This window comes from Phalacrocorax aristotelis, chromosome 2 (assembly GCF_949628215.1).
Source record: "Phalacrocorax aristotelis chromosome 2, bGulAri2.1, whole genome shotgun sequence".
Lineage (NCBI taxonomy): Eukaryota > Metazoa > Chordata > Aves > Suliformes > Phalacrocoracidae > Phalacrocorax > Phalacrocorax aristotelis.
In genome coordinates, this window is record NC_134277.1 from 62,419,049 (window position 1) to 62,443,830 (window position 24,782).

The following is a 24,782-nucleotide window of genomic DNA, read 5'->3' on the forward strand; positions in this document are numbered from 1 at the left end:
GGCAAGGAGCAGAACTCTTCAACGCCCTGCACAGAGTGGCACCAGTCCTCAGCACTGAACCACAGATGACATCACAAACCAAATGCAATGCACACAAGACTAACACTGTGAGGTAGATGCTCATTTATTGCAATAGAGCGCCGCTCCTGAATTGAACAATGAATCCGTGAAGACCATATGCATCTTGTAAGTTCCTAAGTCCTTCCCTCTGCCCCTTTTTATATGTTAACTTCATCTTTACAGCAGTGAACCAAATACCTGCACCAGAGTTACCTACTAACAGATAATTAACTATAGGCATCTCCCAGGATTTATTTAGAAACCAAAGGAAGTTGGCATCTCTGATAAAAGGCAACTGCAAAGGACTTCAGAAAGTCTTTTCTTCATCTTATTTCACAGAATTTGTGCTACAAGTATATTCACAAGTGCTATCAGTATTGAAATGTCCAATACTTCCCATTCCCAGAAATTTCTACATCACTTAGAAGACTGGGTTTTATTGCACTTCAATAAATATATTCAATACTACTTGTACGAGTAGTACTACAGCAGCAATAATAATAAAGGGTTTGAAAGGGGCATTTAATTTGTTTTGTAAATAACATGGTTCAGTAACTTGAGCAAATAAGGGCTAAAAGAACAATTGCGCATTGACCATAATACAAGAACTAATATTCTTCCTGCTGGGAAGAAAAAAAAAATCTCTTGAATTTCTAAACTCCTCTGAATACAATCAGTCTACGAAGGTTTAAATATTTCTCTTTACTTCTCCCCTGCTTGATTCAGAAATAAGGAAGACAGTTCATTTCATTGTTCCTAGATAAACTCAGAGGGCAAAAACCCCCACTAATTTTCCTAATCAAAGACTAATTTCACACAGTACAGAAACCAAAGTGCGTGCTTTGAAAATGGCTAGTAACGAATGCTTTGTGAAGATGTAATAAATATAAGCAGCCACAAACAGGAAAATAAATCAGGCCAAGTAAATGAAAAAGAAATAAATAAAATGGAATTACTTACAGTTCTGATTACATGATTTTTAACGGCCTCAGTGTTGTTAGCCTGCAAAGGAGAAAAGTTCAAAAAAAACCTAACTTTAATTTTCCACATAGTTTAACTATATTCTAAGAAATCCCCTCCTAACATACACACACAACAAATAAAATAAACCATTCAGAAGTATATGTATGTTCTACAGCATTAATAACCTAACTATCTTTCAAACAGATACTGAAAACAAATTGATTTTACATTATCAACCTGCATATTCAGGTCTTGTAAGTCTGCACTCAGCTACTGAGGGTGCTTATTCCAAGTTAAAATATACATGGAGATATATGCTGTTAACCATGTATTCCCTTTTGCATTTTTTCTAATCTCTCCTTTTCTGCTTTTTCATGAAAACAGACACTTGAGTAGGTGTTGATAAAGTGAACTGCCTAGGATTTTCTTTAAGCACTGTGTAAAATCTCTGTTCAAGGCTTTGAAACATGCTAAATCGTATCTGTGGGGTTTAAAATAAACCCTTTAAAAGAAATGACCCAATCCATTACTATGAAAATCTAACATGAATCACCAGAAGTACAACCTTCCATCAGTACATGCTTTTTTTTATTGATGACTACCATCAGCATGAAATCAAGGTAACATAATGGGGAAGTGCAGTGTTAAAACTGGGGTTTTAAAAAAACAAAACAAAACAAAACCTCAAAATGTCTGCTTAAGACTTCAGCAAAGTCAACACTTGGCATTTCATGAAAGAAGATACCCTGGATTAGGGATTTTACCATTTGGAATTATAGTGGGAGAGTAACAGAGGTATTTCACCTTGAAAAATACTCAAAGTGAGAAAACTACGTAACACTAGAACTAAGTCAGTGCTGTAGGTTACGTGAGACTGTACTAAACTTCAGTGTTCCCCACTCCGCAAGTCTGCAAAGAGCCCACTATGTATCGAGCAATACCTAATGGTCAACTGCATAAAAATATTGCTTCAAAAGACAATGTCAAATTCTGTGCAAAAATCAACAAGGTTTTGCTCAGAAGACGTTAAAGCTAAATTGTAGCAAGCTATATTACTGCTGTAGCAACAGCATTATCATTACAGCTAGCACTCCATCTGGATCTTTACCCTGCAGAAGGCAAAATCATTTCACAGTCTGGAAAGTCATGCATGCACATTTTATACAGAACATAGATCACTGAAATATATCCACCACTGAAATATAGACACCTCTGGAACAAAACTAAACAAACAGCAAACAAAACTAACAAACAGCATTCTGCAACACTTTGAGAAGTGCAAACCTTAAGCAAATCAATCTTAATATTTTGTACATTTAAAGCATAAACTAAGAGGGACAGGAAAGGAACCACAAAATGCACAATGAAACTTGTTTTTCCTATTCATAATTTTCATTGGCACATTATCGCATATAGACTAAGTAACAGGTAAGAGAGGAACTGGTACTGAACCTTACTTATTTGGAGCGTACACCCAAAGGAGGGAAAAGGTCTCAGGAAACTTTTCTGATTCTGGGTAAAAAAATCAGACCATCTTAAAATGGCATAGACACTAATACAAAACCCCCCCAGTTCTCCCTGTTGAATCGTTTTGGTACAACTGAAAACTTGACTCCAAAGCCTGCTGCGGGAAAGATGCTTTGAACTAGAGATACAGGTTTATAACTGTCAACTCTTTTTTTGGTAGGTCACTGAAGTTCAGATACACTCTATTTGCAAATCTCAACTGGAAACACAGTTACAGATTTTCAGAGTGTAAATCACAGTAGCAATGAACCCACACACAAATTTACCAGGGCATACATCCTGCACTAACCGTAACCCTTATGATGCGAGATTGGCTCACAGTTAACCATTGAGAATAGGCTTTGAGGTTGTTTTATTTTTTATTTAAAAACTTGACTTAGCTTGCCAGCTATCAGATCTCCACAGCATTAAACATGCAAACCTGTCAGTCAGAACCAACATAGACTGACTAGTGCTATTAATTCAACTCAGAAACCCTAAACTGATTGTAATTTCAAAGACCTCCTCAGCAGATTAAAGGTGATATATAGGACAATCACCTGTATCACTCTAACCTTAGTTACTACTATTTCACAGTCTTATGAGACTCACTGCTACTTAGCAGAAATAAACAGAACCATATAGGAAAAGACAAAACATACAAAATATAGTTTTTTGATTCACTTGTGGGTGTCTGTACAAAGACACTTTGCCTGGCAAAATACACCACATGTTTTGCTCTTCAACAGAAAGTTCATGCACAAGCTGAACTCAGGACCTACCTTTCCAGAACAACTAAGCAGCCTGTTTGTGTTATTGCATATAAAATAGACATGTAAGTGAGGTCTACTCCTAACACTTGCCAGTCCAAAGGGATTTTTTTCCTTGTATTGCTCAGTTTGGCACTAGATTGGTATAAAGTTTTCCAGAATATAGTAGGTGGAACATGAAATAAGCAGCAAAAATATCCTCTTCTCTTTTTTATTTTTTGAATTTGCTCTTCAACTTGTTATGCCCCTACTGAAATTTCATATTCTCTCACTTTTCTAGAAGCCACAGCGCTCTCCACCTTACTACAGAGAGGGAACACAGAGTGCTAGGAGCAAAGGGCTTGACATAACTATCTCAGCTAGCAGGATCACACTGTTCCCTTTTTCTTCTGACTTAAGAAGAGTACTGAAATGAGTTGCAGTGAAAAACCCATCTCAGGCAAATACATGTGTTTGTATATACACATGTATATGTGTGTGTGTGCGCATACACACACTCGTATACTTACACACACACAGTATGCAGTTGCCCAGGATCTAAACCCTTTCTTTCAAAACCTGTTCACCTAAGAATGTACAAGCAAGTCTCCATATGTTCCCTGCACAGCTTCAAAATGGTTGTACCCAAGCCAAATATGCTACTCCTGCTGTCTATTTGTCAACTCTAGGATTAAAACTACAAATAAAGCTCTTCAGTGGCTAACTACTGAGGTATGCTCATTTGAGATGTGGAAGATCCAGCTTCAAATCTCTGACTGGACACAAATGAAGGGGGGCTTTAAAAATATATTCTAATATCCAAGCTAAAGAACTTAACCAAGACTATCAGCCACAATAAGAAGGAAGATGTACATCTCAAATTTCTAAAGTTTTTAGTGAAAGCTTGGCATTTCTTCTTGAAATGTCATCATTACTTTCTACATAGGCATGGGATGACCACTCTAAGACATAACCGTGCCAGTTATAAATCTTGTCTTTAAATCCTAAAAGAGAAAAAGGAAAAGATAGAAAAGAAGCCAGGCTGACATAAGTCTATGGGACATCTAGGTGAGAAAAGTAAGAGACAATAGGAGATTAGATGCCACTCACATCTCATTAGCCCCATGTACAGTCATTATACTTTGACCCAATATAGGATAATGAACATTGTGATGACAGCGTATTATAGCTCATGTGCATCAGTTGTGCACCTCACAGACCATAGCATTTAAAGACTATCAAACACAGCAAAACATTCTTGTTCGCACCTGAAGGAAAAATAAAGCCATTAAAGCAAAAGACACTTCTACTTAAAAAAAAAAGTTATATTCCTTTCAGTAATTACACATCACCACTTAAACGAATGCCAGAGGAGATGCTCTACACACTTTGTTGATTCAAGACATGCAGAGTGTCTTCACCTTTGTTAACTTTTCAGTAGGGCTACCTTGCCCTGAAAGCATTCTCATTTGGATTCCACTTTAAAGACACTCAAAATCCAATGGACTCCAGCTTCCCTCCCTTTCTCCCCTAAATCTACCAGGTAATGCTGTGACATTTGACCAAGAAACTGACTTGAGCTTTGACCTGTCTCACCCCAGCATTTAATGACATTGAGAAAAATAATACAACCATCAATCAGAAAAAGGAGGGGCGACAAAGGAAAATAATTAGGCTGTAGCTTCAATTGTGCATTCCCGTGCAAGTTCATACATAAGAGCTCTGCCTCACGCACTTCATTACTAAATTTTTGAGCCAATATGAAAAATGTTAATCTAAAGCAAATAAAGACAGCATGACGATGAACCAAAATTGAATGGGATGCTAAGGACTGAAAATTAGTTAAGCAATGAGCAAACATGATCCACCACTATACAACAGTCAGACAAAACATCAGAATTTAACCTAAGAAATCATATTTGCTTCACAGTTCTGTCTGAAGAGAGGGGTCCACATGGACACCTGTGCTTATTACAGTGAATACTGACTATAAGAGAAACTGATTTTAAGTGAACACTAAAGGATTTGTCCTGTCCTTTTGAATGACATGTGGCAGTCCTCCATGACACTGTAATACTTCATGCTACAGTAATTTAAAAAAAAAAAATATGTTTGGCTGGCAGACACTTTATAGAGATGGAATTGGTACAGTTCTTTCCTTTTACACATCCCACTACTGAGAAAATATTTTCCCAAGAGTAACTAAAAGCACGTTCACAAGCAACATAAGATCTGTCACTCTTGGGAGAAGCTATTATGGAATAGAAAATTAAGCAGAAAAGCAGAAAAAAAACTACCCTGGAGTGTGTATTTCCCTTTTCCAGTGTGATCTGTCAAGCAGAATGCATGCAAGTCCATTTGTTTTTTAGTAAAGTCAAACAAAAAAAGAGTTTCTATGCCAACTGAAAACTAATGACACTGAGGAGTCTGAAACATAGATCATTTTTCCTTCAGCTAAAAGAAGGAAGCTGGGAAGACAGAAAGAAGCACGCTATACCTTGCAAGAACATCACGCTGCTGGACTTAGCTGCTATAGTATAGTGTCACATTTCTGAAAAGCAGATGCTTCTGCCCTGCAACAGCACCACACTCAGTGGAAACGGTAGGAGTCAAACTGGAGAAAGTAAACAAATAAGGTGGCAAACCTGGCTCTGGAAACTACCAAACCTTTCCTGCTCGTTGATCCCCTATTTCTGCAGATTGTTTTTGTTCAAAGAAAGCCTGATTTTAATTTCATTTTGATGAACACCAGGGACTGAACACACGCATAACAAAACTTTTATTAAATCTTGTAATTCTCTAATATTCCTAGAAACAACATGAGTCCTCCCTTCTGGTAAATATGACGACTGGCTTTTGAATTTAGTATACCCTGCACAGCTCAATTCAGGATTACGACATTTCATTAATTTGGGAGAGTGAGGTGTCCAGATTCATGCAGTTTGATTCTCTGTTCCCTTTTACGTCAGAGACATTTATGAATAAGGTACTGACTTTTGAACCTCTACTCTGCAGACCTGTGGGGTCCATGGCCTTACTCTGGTAAGCACTTGGAACAGAAAAACAAACCTCACAGAAATGCATTATACAAAGGCCCACATCAACCCCCTTCTCGGGATCCACAAATCCAAAAACATTTGAAAAATAAGCGTGTCAAGTGTTTCAATTCAGGAAGCAGCTCACAGGTTCTGTCAGGAAGGTGTCTCACCAGTCCGTACTTCTGCTATTTGTGGCACTACTGGGGGAATGTGGCACTACCAAATCAAGAAAAGTAGAAATATCATTGGTTGTTGAAGTTGGAAAAAAGGAAAAGAAGAAAAAAGAAGAGCTCAAAATTTAATAAAGCAAAACTTAATAGCAAGTTGGTTTTTTTTAAAAAAAAGCTCTCTTTTTTAATTAAACAAAAAAAGTGTCAAGGCCCCTTTGCTTCCTCATAAGTCCAGGAAAGCTATATGAACCGGAAGTGCAGAAACATTATCTCCATAAAGGTTTCTCCTAAGCCCACAGATTTCTTCACATGGAGATACAGGCACTATGGTTCTGGATGATGACAAAGCAGGAACTGAACATGCAAATATAAACCTCCACTGGATATTCCCACCCACTGCAAACAAACTAGAGAGGAGCACAGCCCTGTTGCGCTTCCCTTCCCAAGAGTGCAGGCATGTTCACGAGACAGGCAGCTACAGCCTGTCTTGTTCTATGGCAGAACTGCTCTGATGAGACTGAGGAAAGGAGGCAGGAAAAATCATACCAATAGGGAAGTCTGGTAGACTTTGTGTGCCCTCTACCTCCACCAAATCAGGCTTGCTATATGCATATAATGCTTTCTTTGTATGCGCATCTCAGGTCCTGTGAGCTAAACTTTGAATGTAGCAAATAGGAGGGGGAAAAAGTAAGTCCCTGTAAATAAGACAGTTGGGTATTTTCCTAGTTTTTCATAAGATTTCCATGCTATTGATTGAAAAAAGGAAGAAAAACAAAAACCCAGAAACAAATTAGCCATAAGTCACAGACATTTATTACAAATCAAACCCACTTGATGCAATTTTCCAACAAAGCTTTTACTGATTTAAGCCAGAAACCAAAACCATAGCTGGCAAAGCAAAATTGTTGCCTATGTCAATTCCTAATTCAGTTTAGTCAGTGTCACCGTACTCCAGGGTATTTGGAGGTCATACCTGATTAACCCAAGTTAACAATCTTATGTCTTCTAGAACTGAGGCCCGACTTAAAATGAAACTGGAGAATGCAATCCATCTACACGCTCAGGCCTTCCCAACAGCACAAACAGTAATTCAGCCTCATATTTCTCAAAAAATCTCGTGCAGGCTCACATTAAAAACAGATGGACTGAGCTCCATGGGAACAACAGACCGCCTCACATATTTTTTCTGGGAAAATGAGTTTAAAAAGTAAATGAATGCAGTAAGGATAAAAATACATGTTGTCATTTCTACTGATCTTTCTCAGCCAGAGCATCTGGGGAGGACTGCATTCACCAGGCACCATGCAAAAAGGAGTGGGAGGAGTTTTCACTAAAAAGGACTAATTTTCTTTCAAACACCATTAAAAGTACTGAGTTTTCTTACAGTTTTCTGTCTCTTCCTCTCGTTCCCCAGTTACACTTCGGTTTTTATTTCTGTTTTTTCTTTGTATCATTATACAGTTTTGCAAAAATTCACTTTTAGTTGCCTTTGAGAAAATGCTGCCACATACATGAAGGTATGTGTTAACTATCATAGATTTCAAGTGAAAATAAGATGTGCAATTAGGATGAGGCTGTTGTGACTCTACCACTCGCTTCTGTGGCAAGTTTTTCAAGGTATTCTCCCTCTCTTTTAAAAAACACAAATGAAAAACACATTACCCCCCGAAAAACCCAAACCCCACCTACACAACCCCTTTTCTCCCACCGTTAGTTTTATTATGTTCCCCTCCTCCTTTGAGATAGGCCAGAGCACAGTCTGACTCACTGTTCAAAATCAGGTTTTTGGTTTGTTTAGAGGGGCATGAATGTGAAGAGAAGAATCAAAGAATTGCACAAGCAGAAAAAGAAGCTTACATACTTAAGAAAAACAGAGTTAAGCAAAACAAAAAAAGCAGAACTACTGCTACCCTCCCCTCCTCCCCCAAATTTCTATCAAAATGATTGAACTTCCACCCAAGACTTAGCAAAATACCTAAACAAGCTTCAGCTTGAACTGATATTACAATAAAACATAAGTAGCTGGGTAAGTGTCTACTTAATCTTTCTGCATTATAACAGCTGGTTATGAAATGTGATGTTTAAATGGCAGCACTACAGGTATGCAGAATTCCTTGTTAACCAATTGGGGAAAAAAAAGGAAGAAAGAAAAAAGAAGAGGGTAAAAAAAGAAAGGTTATAAAGGTTACATCAGAAATTTCTCTGGTAAAGATCACTACTTAATCGTGCCTTAAAACTGACAAGTCATGCAGTGATAAGGACCATCTAACCAGTGAAGTGATTTTAAGATAAGAATCCACGTATGCTAAGAGGTTCAAGCCTTCATGACACATTTCACTACCACAAGACATTTGGTGGGATATGTGAACGGCCTCTGAGGAACTAAGATTTCATTTCCTTTATTCTTTTCAAAGATACATTATCATGAAGGATTGAAAAAAATTCTGTGAAGATGACAAACTTACTGCCCTCCTGAAGCATCTTAAACTCTCCTAGAATACTACTTAGAAACTAAAAGTTACCCAAAAATAATATCCTTCCATTGGCTTTCCTTTTATTTTTATCTTTTTAAAGTAACAGATGAAATGAAAAGTATTTGGAGCTTTAAGGTTAGGGTCCAAAACTTCTTTTCTTCTTGCAGCACTAGAGGAAAAGACTTGTTTAAGAAAAATGTGTGTACTTGTTAGCAAATTTCTTTTAATTAAAAATGTTGATTTAAAAAGAAAAAAACAGTAACCATGGCACTATTTTTTCCTTTTTGATTTTTTTTAAAAAGCTTTGCATCATGCTATACACATCTGCAAAGAAAGTCCATTGCCACAAATAATCCATTCATTAAATAAAGTGCACCAGGATAGGTCACCCTTTGCTAAACATTTGACTTGAATTAACAGAGCTGGACTAACATCATCCACCTTTCTCTGAACAGAGGAATGTGCATCACAACATAAAATAAGTGGTATTAGAACACTTAACAGCAGCTGGTTTATATTTTAGCACCTGAAACTCCTAACAGCTGCATTGGGCTGATATATGTGGATCCTGATGTCATTACAAAGCTTCAAGATACACAGCTCATAAGAAATGGGAAGAAAGGGCCTCTCTGGAAACATACATTCAAGCTGAAAATAATCAATAAAACCCACATTCTGAAGAAAGAGCATCTGTGAGTTTCATCAGGCTTCAGCAGTCTTCCAACAAACATGCCACTGAGAGTTTAACTACAGTTCCTGCTAGAAGCCACATTAAGAAGAGCAATTCAGACAACCATTACATTGGCTAAATATATGTAGCACTAATTTAGAGCAGGCGTATGCATCGTTTATTTATGTGAGAACTAAAAGGCTGGAATTCCTTGGCTGGAATGAACGGGGATAAATCTATGGGTAAGCAGCAAATTGCGATGCAACAAAGTTTTCATTAAGTTTGATAGAGTACTGCCCTCACTATTATCTAAAGATCTCAACTACTTATTCTTGATTGTCTCAATATTTTACACTCCACAATTGTAAAAGAAATTGCCTACAGCTAATATGGCCACAGATTATCCTCCCTCAGAACAACAGAACTCTTCACTAAACATAAAATTTATTTGTGCACAAGGCAGACTTCTTAACCTAAGTGGCACCACATCTCACATCAGAAGCAAAACACATTGCTCAATCTCACTCTCAGTAATAAGAACATATTGCACACTATGTAGTAAAAATAATTCACCTACAGCTTTCCCTGCAAGAAACTGAAATAGAATTCCACCCTTTCTTCTGCCTAAAACCAGTAAATGTTTATTCAGGGAGTGAATATACCTCTGGCTACATCCCTGCTGGTAAACTAGACCAGGTCAGGCTACTTTTGCCAACCATACTGTTCAACTGTCAGCAGGTCATAGAGTCACTGGGGCCCAGATCACCAGCACTGCCCCACGTTCACAGTTCCAATAAACCAAGTTCAACCAGAATTATTAACGGTAATGACTGGTAACATATTCCACAGGTTGCTGTATGTTTAAAATTGTTGCTGAATCACAATGACAAATTTTCCATGACAGAATCAATAGTCAGGTTGTGTGCACAACACAAAAGAAATAGCAACCGTGGTTGCCAGTGTATACCTCATACTGTGAGCTGCAGACATAAGAAAGGGTTTCTTTTCTATTTATAATTTTAGCAGTAAAGCCGTGCAGGATCCTCAGACTTTGACATGGGTTAATTCATGAAATTATTGGGTCAAAATTAGGATACACCTCTCATGGGTTGATATTCACATTCCTATGAGGTATTATGAATACCATGAATCACTGGTTTAGGTTTCCAACCTTTCTTTTAAAGGATAATAATTAAGAAAAGCATGAACCAACACTTCTATAGCACATTTTTACTTCTGTGGGTCATATTAGGTAAGTATCATTACCTTTATTTTTCCAGCAAGGAAATCAAGACACAAAAATATGCAAAGTGACTTGGTCAATTCACATAGCAATGCAGAAGTGAGATATATGATGCCTAATTGCCAGTGGCTGCATCACATACCTACAATACACAGAGTTCTTGGCTGACACTTTGGCATCAGCTGTTGGCTAATTAGTCCTAGTAATGACACTAGCAGGTGGCAGTGCTGGTTCAACAAATAACTGTTACATCCCATCCTCCAGGCGTCATTCATGTTACCCTTGGAGCTAAAATAACCAAATGCAGTCATGTAACCCAGAAAAGGTTTATCATTTTCCTATCCTGAGCAAGAATGGGTGAACGTCCTCTCTTCCACTATCAACAAAAAATAACAGGCCTCAACCAAATCATCCACTATTTGTGTTTCAACATATGATGTCTGTCAGTTTGAAAGTAATTAATTTTTTTTTTATTTAAAACACATAATATTGACAACTGCACATGGTTGCTACATCACAGGCAGATTGTCCAGTCCAGTTTAAGAAGAATCTAAACGGCAGAAAACATTTCACCCAGTTAATCATTAGCCTTGCAAAATGCTCAGTAAGGAAAAAAAAAAAACCAACCACCAGATTCCTGCATGGGACAGGACACAGTAACAAGCTTCAGGAATAGAGCCATGATTTGCTGAGCCCTCACAGGGGAAAGGTGATGGCACAGTACTGAAATAACAAGAGATTATAGGAGGCTACAGGAATAACCTAACCTAATAAAACCTGATCAATATCAGTAGTGCCAAAAATACTTACCAGTTCGTAGTTGCTTGGGAAAAAGCAAGGTGTCACCACCTGGAATAAAAAACAACAATAAAATAAGGAAAAAAGGATACTTCCTTTGAAGATGAACCAATCCCATTGATTGAGCTCCCTCAAATACTGTGAGATCCAGGCAGAGTCAAAAGGGGCACCAACCAGACTAGGTGCAGAACCTGAATGTCCACAGGTGCTCTCAGCTGCATTACTTGCTCTCAGCTCAATGCTAACTCAGTGCCCTGCTCACTAGCTGTGATCAGTGGAACAAGTTGAAGAGTAATGCCTTCCCTCACAGTCACATATGCAGGGAAACATGGAGGACTTTCTCCCTTCCTCCATCCTTTGCAGCATTCTTCTAATACCATCAGATTTAGTTAATAAAAAGTATTCTACTTTTCAAGTAATCTAGACATCAGCAGTTCCCAATACCTTGTTCTAGACTTTTTTTTTATGTTGTAGGCTGAGCAGAGCAAGCAAAACAGATATTCTGTGGACTCACGTAATTTCAGAGGCTTGGCTCCAAGTTAAACACTTCCTACGGACAAAATGTTCTGTGTACATCACACATACAAAAAACCCCACCAAACAACCTTGTTTGAATATTCAAAAACCAAAACACAAGAAAGCCAGGAATAGCATGACTACTTGGATTACATGATGATCTAGGGAAAAGCAAATGTTAACTTCTTTCTACAGTCCCATACAGCAGGCACCATCAGACCTCATACATACAGTTGAAAGACTGTGGTTCATCAGTTAGTGAAGCTCAGCTGAGCTTCAGTGATAGTCATCATGCATGCTCACTTTAAGAAGCACCCTGAGGTCAACCCCAGTGAAAACTGCTCCATTTAACATGTTCACCTCCACAATTACAGCTCCCCAGGACAGACTTGTCTCTCAGCCAGTAAAGCAGAGCCAGAAACTCAGTGGCAACACCTGGACTACAAAGGTGGAGTTTTCTCTGAGGAACTGTTGGTGAGCTGTCCTACCAGCTCTCAAGTCATGGCACACAGAGTGGGTTACTGAGTGGTATGGGCCTGATGTATCATTTATAATTCTTAGAATAATAAAAAGAAGATGCCCTCCATGCAACAGAGCAAGCTGCAAGAACAAAAAGAAATATCAGTCCTGTAGGCAGCACAGACGAAGAGAGACAGATCTGACTATACCAGGACGACCCCCTCCGGTCTTAACTCTCAGGAATGGCTTTTAACTACTAGCATGAGTGGGTGGCATTTGCCTCCATAATAGCTTATGAAAAGGTACGTCTCTGATTAACAATGCTTTTCAAATCACAAAGTACTTATAAGAAGAACAAAAATAAAGTCACACATTGACTTTCAACTTCCAGCATCCTCATGTCTTCCACATTATCCCTAAAGAAAACAGGACAGATATGAACCCTTGAGGTTTGCCTGCTGCACCCTCTGACTCCTCAGTGGGCTTGCAAGTCAAAGGTCTTAACAAGCTCCATTTCTCCAGCTCATTTCATGACTGCCACTCATGACTCACTAGTCTATCCAACTGAACACCCATAGTAAACATATGCAAGATGTTAACTAAGCTGTCACGATAGCATTCCTGTTGCTGAAAGCAAAGGCAACATCTGCCTCTGTGACCTCTTGCCTGACACAGCATGTAAAACTTCATAAAACACCTTCAATTACAACCACCAATTCTCCTTTCAAGCCACAGTGGCAAACCACCAGAGTAGTCCATAGCAGGAACAACCGAAGCAACGTACACCCTGCGCCACCACCATGAGCAGCAAACACTGCATCTATGGAGAAAAGACTGTCCCAGTTGTCCTGACCATGCAGTTACCTAGTACTTCTTATAAGCATTAAAAATCAGTTTTTGCTAGTGTTCTCATTAGCAACGCCTAAGGTTAAAATAGGTAAGAACAGAAATTTCAACAATTACTTTCTTCTCACTGCCTACACTAGGAAGAAGAGAGGGAATTAATGGAAACCCCAAAGGAGTTTGCAGGCTGGCTGCATAGCACAGTGGAAAAAAGCAGAGACGAACTAATATTACATGCTCACAAAATTAATAATTGGAACTGCTACAGAATAAAATCGTCATCACTGGAGCACATAAATATCACCTCCACTCTCTCCCTTCCCTCCACTGTTAAAAACCCTGAAGTACTCAAGCACCTCCTTTCCCCTTGGCTAACCAAAACACAACTCTGCTATAACCTCCTCAATAATTACAGCTGACTCACTGCCTAAGAAAAATAAAAATCCCCTTTATTCTGACACAAGAGCACTGGGGACATCCACTGGAAAAGAACTTCAGCACAGAATTATGGATCCTTTTTGGCAAATCTGTGGCATCTTATTCAGGCAACTCAGACTCAGGGCTGTAAGATGATGAGAGCTAACATTATGGGTACCACTTGCTTGATTTTTTTTTTCTCTAAGATTCACTATGCCTACAACAGCTATATACAGCAATCTGACTTTACAGATAGACTCCATCTTCTCCTGGTTGTGTATCTTTTGCACTTGCTTTTTTACAAAGATTATCATCCACATTAGACAGTACTTGTAGGACTACCAAAGAGTCACATAATACCCTTTATGGTGTATACAGCAATCCCTTTGCCCTTGCACACTGCCACTTATCACTATGTTGAACCATCGCTAAACTGCAGAGGACTTAAAATGCATCACACAGCCAAAGACTTGGATGCACTGCTACTGCTTTCAAGCTACCAAACTCAATGCAAGACACACTGAATCACCCAAGGTGCACTAACTTTTTTCCTTTGACTCCATATACGCAAATAGCCTATTTCTTCCCAGATGACGCAAAATACTCAAGATCTCTATGTAACCTAATTTCAGTTCTCATGAGCAGCTGCAGCAAATTCTTCCACTGTTAATCCAGACACAGGTTAAAAGCAAACAAGCTGACGTGTTCACAGATAACAGAGAGGCTATCACGAGGTCTAGACAACCTAAGTTGAGGATATGTGAGTGGCTCCAACTCTTTTTCCTGGTTTCCAAAGGTCTGAGACATGCTAAAAAAATTAAAACAAAAAATAATCAACATTTAGAGAAAAAAGTATAGAGCTAGAAAACAAGACTGCAGGATTTCAATCCAGTATCAATGCAGAGACAGAAATTGGAGTATAAACGTCTCATTCATTGATTTAAGAGTTACACGCACTGTGTTCCAATGGCACAAAAAACAAACTTCAGGAAGACTTTTCTGTTCCCCAGCTGAAGCTACAGCTGATCTTGAAGAACGCATTTGCATTCACCTGGTTTATCAGGTTTCAATAGTATCTTTATTCTTGTAATAAATACACCGAATATGCATTAGTGTAGTATTTCATAGTTCCACACAACCAAGGTGCATTTAGCTTCTGTACTTCTGCAGTCCCTTATTACTAAGCCATACCAAAATATTGGAATGCCTTGCCCCATTTTCAAAAACTGTTACCTCTTCAGCGCCCAGCGCATACACACACATGCATATAGACACGTTAGTCTACCCGCAAATAAGCATGCAAATACTTGAAAAACAAACTACCTGTTCTTGCATACACAGTTAACATGGAAACGCTTTCCTGGTGTGATACATCCTGAATCGAGCCTTAGTTTGAAAAAGTCCCATATTGATGGAAGATTACTTTGATGAAGAATTCTGACTCCAATGAATCTGCGGATATTTTTCCTTCATACGACTGTAACAGCAGTCACATCAGTTAATGAGTAACCAACGAACATGAGATAAATGTTAACTCAAACAAGAAAAAATGTCAACAAATGGCAGGATATCTGGCACTAAGGAAAGAAAATCTGTCCCCACTTGCTGTAACAGACACAATAGTGCCCCCCACTGTTGCACAACACGTCATTCGCTGGGATATCCAGTATTTACAGGTAAATGCTTTTTTTCACTCCCAGATGCATCTTTCATTTTTGTCTTCCTTACTTTTTATTGTCTTTTTTGCAAGAAGTAGGTGATTGTTCAGAGGAAGAACCATCTTCAAAGAATGTGCCAGTTACTACCAAAGGTGCATTTCAAAGTCCAGTCTCATACACTGTTATATGGCTTTTGCAAGAGCAATTTAACCATTTAGCTGTAACAAATCACTTTGTTCCAAGCTACAGTTTTATGAAGTAAGAAATGCTGGCATGCCAGGTTATGCATAACACAAAGGACATGCATGGGGAGGAATCTTCACTAAATATATACGTGACCAGCTTAAAAAAAAAAGTTCATTTAATTCACTACTAATCATATAACAAAATTGATGAGAAAGGGTAAAAAGAGTAGCAAGATTAAGCCACTTACATCCTCCAAATAATGTGAAGTTAGTGATGTTAGGAGATCTTGTGACTGTTGCATAAATGACTGTCAGGAGCCCAAATGGTAAGGTCATGGAAACTTTTAATATGTGTCTATTTACATATACATACACAAACACTATTTCTTTTTTCCTTTTTTTTTTTAAACCACACACACACTTATCTATCTATTTAAATCTACAGCTTTGGAGTTAAATCCTGAAAACATAAGAAATTTCTCCACTTAGTTTTCTCCTTTTGACATGCGTGTCAGTTATTATCCCCCAAAACACTCAAATCAGAAATCCCCTTACTCAGTAAGGAAACAAACTAAAGAGCATTGCATGCAGTGTATCTTCAAATAACTGTGCTCTCAAAGATACAACCTGTAACATGACAAAATTAAAAATGTAGATCTGAAATCTAGAATAAAAAGGGACATTATTGGAATATTAACTTGGGGTTAAAAAGCTACAATAGTAACACAGATTTTTATCCCCCCCCCCCCCCCCCCCCCCTCCCCGAACATCTCTAGTTGTGTGATCTTAGTATCTAACTCAGATTTTTGCCCTGGAGATATCAAGTATCCTCAGCACTTCATGCCAGACAGAACAGTTCTAAAGCGTGCCCAAAACCCACTGAATTTTCCTCTTCAAATTAAGCATTTTTGGACACACTGAAAACAGCAGCCTTAAAGGAAGACTTATCAAACAGAGCAGAAACTGAACAAGCACTCTGCAGTTACTAAAATATTTAACGAACAAGATAAAATTGCATTCCCAAAAAGAAAAAAGAGGATACAGTAAAATCAGCACTGTGGTTTGGTGCAATTATACACCATTTCCACTCTCACTTCAGAGCAAGACATTCTTTTGCCCTATGGAAATAACCTTCCTACTTGATTAGTGTAAAGCAGTTTTGAAGTTAGGTTTGGAAGAAACAGACAAAAACTTGCATTGTCAATTACAAAGACAGCTACAGTTAAGGAACTGTTAATGGGCTTAGCTCTTGGTTATCAATAAAATGCAAAGATTTATTAATATATAATTCTATCATATGGCAAGCAGAAACCAAGTGACATCAGAAAAGCTTTCTAACACATTACATTTTTTCTATCACCTAGTTCTGTGATGAAGTTGCTACAGGGAAAGACAGAGCGAACACCGCCAGGAGCTCCCTAAATTCAAAACCAAACTCCAGCAGTGATATTTTAGCGCCATTTTATTAATTTCTCAGTTTCAGTATTTTTTATTTGCTGAAATAACACTTACACTACATGTACCCACCTAATCAATGTGTAAAGAGGATCAGCTGAAGCTTGAGAAACTCTCCATGAGTTTCTGGAAAAAACATATGAGTGACCAAGCACTGTAACATCTAAGCCATGTTCCTACAGTCCTGACCCACGCACAGCTCTTTTCTGTCCACATGGGAGCATGCCTTATGAAGCCAAATTTGAAATTAGCACCTGAAACAGAAAGTTACATACCTTCAGGAGGTATTTCATAATTTAGAATATTTATATACACACAAATCCCCATTTACCAAGGCAAAGCAACAAAGCTGTTTCAAACAAAGTCACTGAAGGAAAAGAAACTTTCACAAGTAATTAGGAATGCAGTTATCCCAACACACAGAAACGTACTGTTCACGTATCTTTGCTACCTCAAAGTCTGGCTTTCTTCCACGCTATATTTGATCTTGCAGTGTCACAGTCCTGACCTACATCATGAAGTTGTTCTCCAAATCTCCAAACATCACATACAGGGCCAGACATTTGGTACACAGGTTATTTAGAAAAAGGATAAAATAGAAGAATCTCTTCAAATCTGCAGTGAAACAGAAGGTTCCTGGAATCCAAAATGGATGAGTTGCTCCTGATAACTGTAAACCAGTAACCAGAGATGAAGTCCTTTCCTTTATCACAACACTGTATTTGCTCCAAAAGAGTTTAGGAGCAATGGACATGAAACTCAGTCAGAACTTGGGTGTAGCTAACGGGTTAAACCAGTCAGCAGGATCCAAGATCCTAAAACTAGATTTTTTTCTGGACTTTGCACAAGCCTTCTGCACCATGGTTTAGTTTGCCAGTCTGAACTGTAAACGGAACTAGCTACTGTCCCTCTTGAGTTAATCTGTTTAACCACAGGTTTATAAAGTAGGCTGAAATAATTTAATGCTAAATGAGCACAAAAACATAGTATCTTTGCTCCAAAAGTCTCATTTTGCTGCTTCTTTAAAGAACAGTTTAAAAAATAATCTTAATTTTGGCAATTGCACACATCTTTGAGACAGTTGACTTATGCTTTCTTTATATCAGATCTGACTTCTCCAAGCTTAATTAGGTATGCATTCCTCAGTGAACTATATTATCCTTTCAGGACTCCAGGGCCTATTTATTTTTGTATAATCCCCACGAGAAAACATGCTTCATCCGCAAAGTCAAACAAATCTTGCAACATTACCAGACAGGGAAGGCCCTAGCAAGCAACAAGGATACAGTTACACAGATGTTTTCCCGTCCCAAAGGAACAAACTACCAGCACAGACTGGATTTTCTTGAGCAGAAACAAGATGTGCACCTGACCTATTGTACCTCAGAATTTTGGACCTTTAATATATATTGGTGTGATTTCTCAGGGTTTCAGTCTGCTCCCAGTATCTGAGGAATGGTGATAAGAGCTATAGGCGTTATGGTTCCTGTGGTCACAAGTGACACCACATAGCCAACGATATCAGAAGTTTTAGGAGGAGACAAGAGCTTTGTCATGACAAACTGCAGAGGTCACTGGTTAGCCCACAGGTTTCACTGCTTCCAGTGTGCCTCTAACATCTGGGACAGTTTGATGGCCATCGAATTAAAGTATTAAAAATAATGTGAAAACAATATTTAAACAATAAACTTAGGTTAAAATGGGGGGGGGGGGGGTGTGTAATTTTTTTTTTTAATATGTGTTACAGAGAAGAGGGAAATGTGGTAGAGGAAGAGGGCTCCAGAAGGCAGCAATGCCAGTCTTTTCTACTCAACATCACAGAAAGATATGAAGGCAGAAGTCACATGTCAGACTTCTTGGTAATGAGTTTTGAGGGGTGTTGTTTTTTGTTTTATTTCCCTAGAGTTGAAAACCATCCATCTGCAGGATGACTCTCTGCATCTCACTACGGCCAGTTTAATGCGTAAGTGCATTAAATCACAAGAAGGAAAGACAGCTCTTTGAATCAGGCAATCCAAAGATATGCACAGCAATTTATCACAGGCCTGGTTTCAGTCTGTGACAGAAGGTCTGTAGAATTCATGTCAAAGAGGCAGAGTGACCTCTCCAGCAGGAAGTTTACAGAAATCATTTGGAAAAACTGTTGGGAGTACACCACTCGGCAAGCCAAAGGAGGCCAAAGTAGCCCAAATGGTTGAGAACCAAGGAGGAACCTTCTGCTTTCCCACCAGAACATATTCTAATGTTATAAAGAAGGAGTCCCTCTGTGAGGCCCCAGTTTGCCCATTTTTGAGATTAAGCGCGCTGTTGGAGGTGAACATGAAGGCACTGGAAGCATGTAAATTTTATTACAGTATTTCTAACTTTCTTATTTCACAATCCTGACTTTCATAGCCCTCTAGTATTTTTAACAAATTTCCCTTCTCTCAAAATATATTAAAACAAAGTCTTGAACAGACTCCTGTCTCCCTATGACAGACTTAAAACATATTTTTTATCATCAAAACTAGCTCTCCCAAACAGATGGTTTCCACTAAGACAGAATTTGCTTTATTATGCTTTAACTGTGGGAGGTATTTTAAATGTTTTCTTCAGCAAAACAGAACAAGACAAGGAAAGCAGCCTTTTAGAAATAATTACTAGTAAAATACTATGAAATGCTGTGTTATCACACAGAAGTAGCAAAAGCTAATTCTAACAAAGCGCAGACACTGCAGCTTGCTTATACAAAGCAGTCAGGACTTCTGGGATGGAACTCCTAAACTTTAAAACACATAAAACACACTTTCTTTCATTCTGTTTTTCCACAAAATTGTCATTATTCATGATGATATATATAACTCAGTTTCCATTCTTCCATGAAGTGAGCAAGGCAACTCCTTGCAATCTAATGCTGGGGTGGCTTCAACTTTTCAAGATGTAATATTACACGAGGGAATTCAACCAGTTCCTAGGAGTATGCACTCTTCATCAAAACCCCCAGCAAAAGCAACCTAGCATGACACAGCAATAGCGCAAAATGCTATACATCACTGGGACATTTTGCCCACTACCCAAATACAACCGCTGTTGATGTTCAGAGCATCCTTCAGGATGTTGCTATTGCCTTTAGCCATAGCAGTGGACACAAAAGCAATGTCTCTTGAATAAAAGCCAAGAGCATCACCTAAACAACTTTTTGTAACAGTAACTTGCAAAGAAAGGAGTGGTATATCCTTGTAAGCTACTTGATTCCCATTTCCCAGAGACAAGTATGGCATGAGCTATATAATGTGACCAAAGGGAGCATTCCAAGCAGCAGCAACATAAAATGCATCATTCCCAGGTAATATGATCCCACTCAGAAAGGCTGACAAATGCCTTCCTACAAAGCAAGAAAAAAAAGTTACATGGCAAGTCTCTGTGAGATCTCCTATGTCTATACAGAAAGGATCAGAGCTAGCAAAAAAATTACTGGACCAGTAAAGAAATCCTTCCCAAAATCAGCCAAAACAGGACAGGGCATGGGAGGAAAAAAACCAAACAAAAAAAACCCCTAACTCTCCTAAAACATCCTAAGACTTTCCAGTGGGAAGTTCACACCTCTCATGAAAGTGTAACCTAACTGTATTTTGGGGGCAAGCAAAGAAAAGCAGAAATTGTTAGTGAAGGAAACAAAACATCATCTGATACTCTTTTCCCCTTGCCAACAGCCGAATTTATTTTTAAAAGAACATCGGCAAGGAAACAAACCTCAAAGTTGTAGATGTACCACCTGAGTCTTACACAACATAGCCAGCTATCTGAGAGAGTTAAGTCTAAGTGAGAGTTCTTATCTAAAAAGACTAGCATACTTTAAAATACTTTTTTCATTTTTGGAAAGCCCCAGCAAATTAACTGCGAAATACACAATGCTTCAGCACAGGACTTAAACAATGCAAGGTTTATGCCCACAGAAAGCAACCTGAAGTCTTGATGTCCCTCAATAGCTTACAGTTCTAGTTGAAGTTTAATGAACTGTGTAATGTATAAGAACGATGTTATATCTAACAGAGGGCAAAATATTTTGCAGACAGGAGGATCTGCAAACTACTGCTCTGGATACAGTCAAGAAAAATCTGAAGGCCCCTTTGAGCTGCAGATGTCAGTTGCAAAACTCATACAGTAATCCCTTGCACTTAAACCACAAACATTTTTATTCTAGCCCAAATCCAGGCAGCACTAAAAGGGTTGCATGCATAGTAACGTAACACACTAAACCCTGCCTATGAAGGAAAGAGTCCTTGAAGTCTTCAGCCTTCATCAACCACAGAGGTTCATTCACACAGTGACTCCTGGAAACAACATGACACAAGCTTTCATTTAAGTCCTTGATTCCCTCTGACCAAAATCTGAGAGGGTTAAGAAGAACCCATACTTTGGGGGGGGGGGGAAGTAGGAGGGGACCACACACCAGAAAGCCACAACAACAAAAAAAACAATATCAAACTCACATTAACCCATTTGAGAAGCAACGTCACCATTATTTGGTCCACTGCTCATCATGATAATTTTAATCTACACTGTCAACAGTGCCATGTTAACTAAGGTGTAAAAGTTGACAGCATTTTGCTGATCTCAGCTAAGCAAATCTTTTCCAGGCTGCTCAATTGTTTTTAAAACTGAAAGAACTTTACTTCAGAATAATTTAAAAATAACAATGTAGTGATTGACAAACCCTGGGCATTCACATGAAAAGTTTGTGTGTGCTGGTTTTGGCTGAGAAGGGGTTAATTCTCCTCACTGTGGGGGTCAGCTACCTTTCCAGCTTCCTGCGCTCTGCCGCGTGGCGGGGGGGGGCTGGGAGGGGCAGGGCCATGGTGGGGGCGGCTGACCCCGACTGGCCAATGGCAGGTTCATTCCATACCATGTGACACCATGACCAGTATATTGAGGGGGGGGCAGTGGCAGCGCGGAGGCGGCGCGGCGTCGGGTCGGCGAGCGGCTGCGGCACGTGCGGTTTGTTCCGGCGGTTCGTTCCCCCTCTCCCCTCGGGCTTTGCGCCTCTCGTTGTTCTCCTTTACATTGCATTTCTACTGTTGTTTCTTTTAATTTTAATTATTAAACTGTTCTTATCCCAACCCACGAGCGTTACCCTTCTGATTCTCTCCCCCATCTACCGGTGGGGGAGTGAGCGAGCGGCTGTGTGGGGCTGAGCTGCCGCTAAACCACGACAGTCTTTTTGGCGCCCAACGTGGGGCTCGAGGGTTGGAGATAACAACAGCTGCTGGTCCCAGCACCATGTTGTCCTTTTTGCAGTTGGTGTTAAAAATCGGTGTTGGTTGTTTGAGTCTGCTGTGTTCTGCTGTGATTAGTAATGTTTTGCCTACAAGATTTGTTATACAAACACTCGTTTTCAGCTTCATCTGGTATTTGGGGTTTTTGCTGAAACCGTTACTGTACTTCGGATACCACCTTGTTGAGGCAATTAGCAATTATACCTCCTCCTCTGAGAGATTTTATATGGAGGAAATACAGAATAGTACCTTTGCAACTTTGTTCTATGATGTCTGTGCCTTTGTTACAACAACGTTTTTGTATCTTGAACATCCTTGGGTGGTTAAGGTGCACTTATTGTTAGTTTTTGGGCATATTGTTTTGGTTTTGACTAAGCAACTTAAGAATATCACCCAGAAATCTGCCCCGAGGCTTGATAGTTACGAGTGGCAGGGCATGTGGGATAGCATGGGCAAATACCTAGGGCAGTGGGCACCCCCAGTGTTTTGGAGTTTCACCCCCGAACAAGTGCAGAATCCTAAAAAACTAGTAGAATATTTGGAGAAAGTATGTTGTTTCGCTGGGAACTCCAGAGATACACAGATAACTGCAACATGCTGGGGTCTGGCCCATGCATACCGAGCCCTGCTCAACAGTATTCAGTGCCCCCAGGGGGAAGAGAATGTCTCTGGATTGAAATGCAAAGTGACTGGCACTGTAGACAATCCAGCCCTGACAACAGGCACTGCAGCCACTCAAACCCCCACAACAAGTACCGGAGCTAGCTCAGAAAGTAAACCTGTACCAGTATCAGTTGCCCCCATACACAAGACGAAATATTGGAAGAGGACATCAACTCGTTTAGAACGGGATGATGAAGAACCAGGGCCATCGCGGGGAGAGGAGGGAGAAGTAATAAATGAAATAGAGACCACCCGATCCCTGTCCTTAAGTGAGTTGCGAGATATGCGAAAAGATTATAGCCGTCGTTCAGGTGAGCACATTGTCACCTGGCTGCTCCGATGCTGGGATAATGGGGCCAGTAGCCTGGAACTAGAGGGAAAAGAAGCCAAACAATTGGGATCCCTTTCTGGGGAAGGGGGCGTTGACAAAGCAATTGGAAAAAAAACACAAGCCCTCAGCCTCTGGAGGCGACTCCTGTCTGGAGTGAAGGAAAGGTATCCCTTTAAAGAAGATGTTACATATCGCCCAGGAAAATGGACAACTATGGAGAAAGGCATCCAGTATCTCAGGGAATTAGCTGTGTTTGAGGTGATTTATGGTGACCTAGACAATCAACGGTCATCCAAAGATCCAGATGAAGCCGAGCGCACACGACCCACGTGGCGGAAGTTTGTACGGAGCGCACCATCTTCGCATGCCAACTCATTGGCAGTGATGTCCTGGAAAGATGACGAGACACCAACGGTGGCAGAGGTGATAGATAGACTCTGGGATTACGACACAAATATCTCTTCCTCGCTCATCTCTGCTGTGGAGAAACTATCCCAAGAGGTCCAGCAACTCAAAGAAGATCTGTCCTACTCCCCACCTCGACAGAGCAGTGTCTCAGCTGTTAGGAATAAGCATCCTTTGGCTCAAAGAAGGGGATACACACCACGGGCCACCCTATGGTTCTATCTGCGTGACCACGGAGAGGACATGATGAGGTGGGATGGCAAGCCTACTTCGATCCTACAGGCACGAGTACATGAACTGCAAGGAAGAACAGTCACTCAGGGAGGCTCTTCCAGGAAAGCTGCTGCTCCAGTTTCCAGCGAGCAAGTCCCCAGACAGAGGAGTAGAAGCACAGATTTTATTTCTAAGTGTAATAGAGGGACTCCTGATTCACATTTACAGGAAGTGAGTTGTGACTGCCATGACCAGGACTAGAGGGGCCCTGCCTCCAGCCGGGTGGAGGAAAGGGATAACCGGGCTTACTGGACTGTGTGGATTAGATGGCCTGGCACGTCCGACCCACAGGAGTATAAAGCTTTAGTGGACACCGGCGCACAGTGCACCTTAATGCCATCAAACTATATAGGGGCAGAACCCATCAGCATTGCTGGAGTGACAGGGGGATCCCAAGAGCTAACTGTATTGGAGGCCAAAGTGAGCCTAACTGGCAATGAGTGGCAGAAGCACCCCATTGTGACTGGCCCAGAGCCTCCGTGCATCCTTGGCATAGACTACCTCAGGAGAGGGTATTTCAAGGACCCAAAAGGTTACAAGTGGGCTTTTGGTGTAGCTGCCTTGGAGACGGAGGAAACTGAACAGCTGTCTACCTTGCCTGGTCTCTCAAAGGACCCTTCTGTGGTGGCGTTGCTGAAGGTCAAAGAACAA

The 24,782-nt window shown here is 39.9% G+C and overlaps 1 protein-coding gene across 10 annotated transcripts in view; it reads right to left on the minus strand.

Annotated features, from left to right (window-relative positions):
• TNS3 (tensin 3) overlaps positions 1 to 24,782 on the minus strand; it is a 238,425-nt gene that overhangs the window by 126,055 nt on the left and 87,588 nt on the right. For 6 of the 10 annotated variants that reach the window (XM_075083811.1, XM_075083809.1, XM_075083808.1 and 3 more), the window contains exons 4-5: positions 11,684 to 11,722; positions 1,021 to 1,062 (exon numbers count right to left, since the gene is read on the minus strand). In XM_075083811.1, coding sequence (XP_074939912.1) covers positions 1,021 to 1,062; positions 11,684 to 11,722 — 81 coding nt within the window. Of the gene's footprint in view, positions 1 to 1,020; positions 1,063 to 11,683; positions 11,723 to 15,229; positions 15,406 to 24,782 lie in introns of those variants that run through there. The other 4 variants (XM_075083813.1, XM_075083818.1, XM_075083814.1 and 1 more) reach the window with 4 other exon arrangements.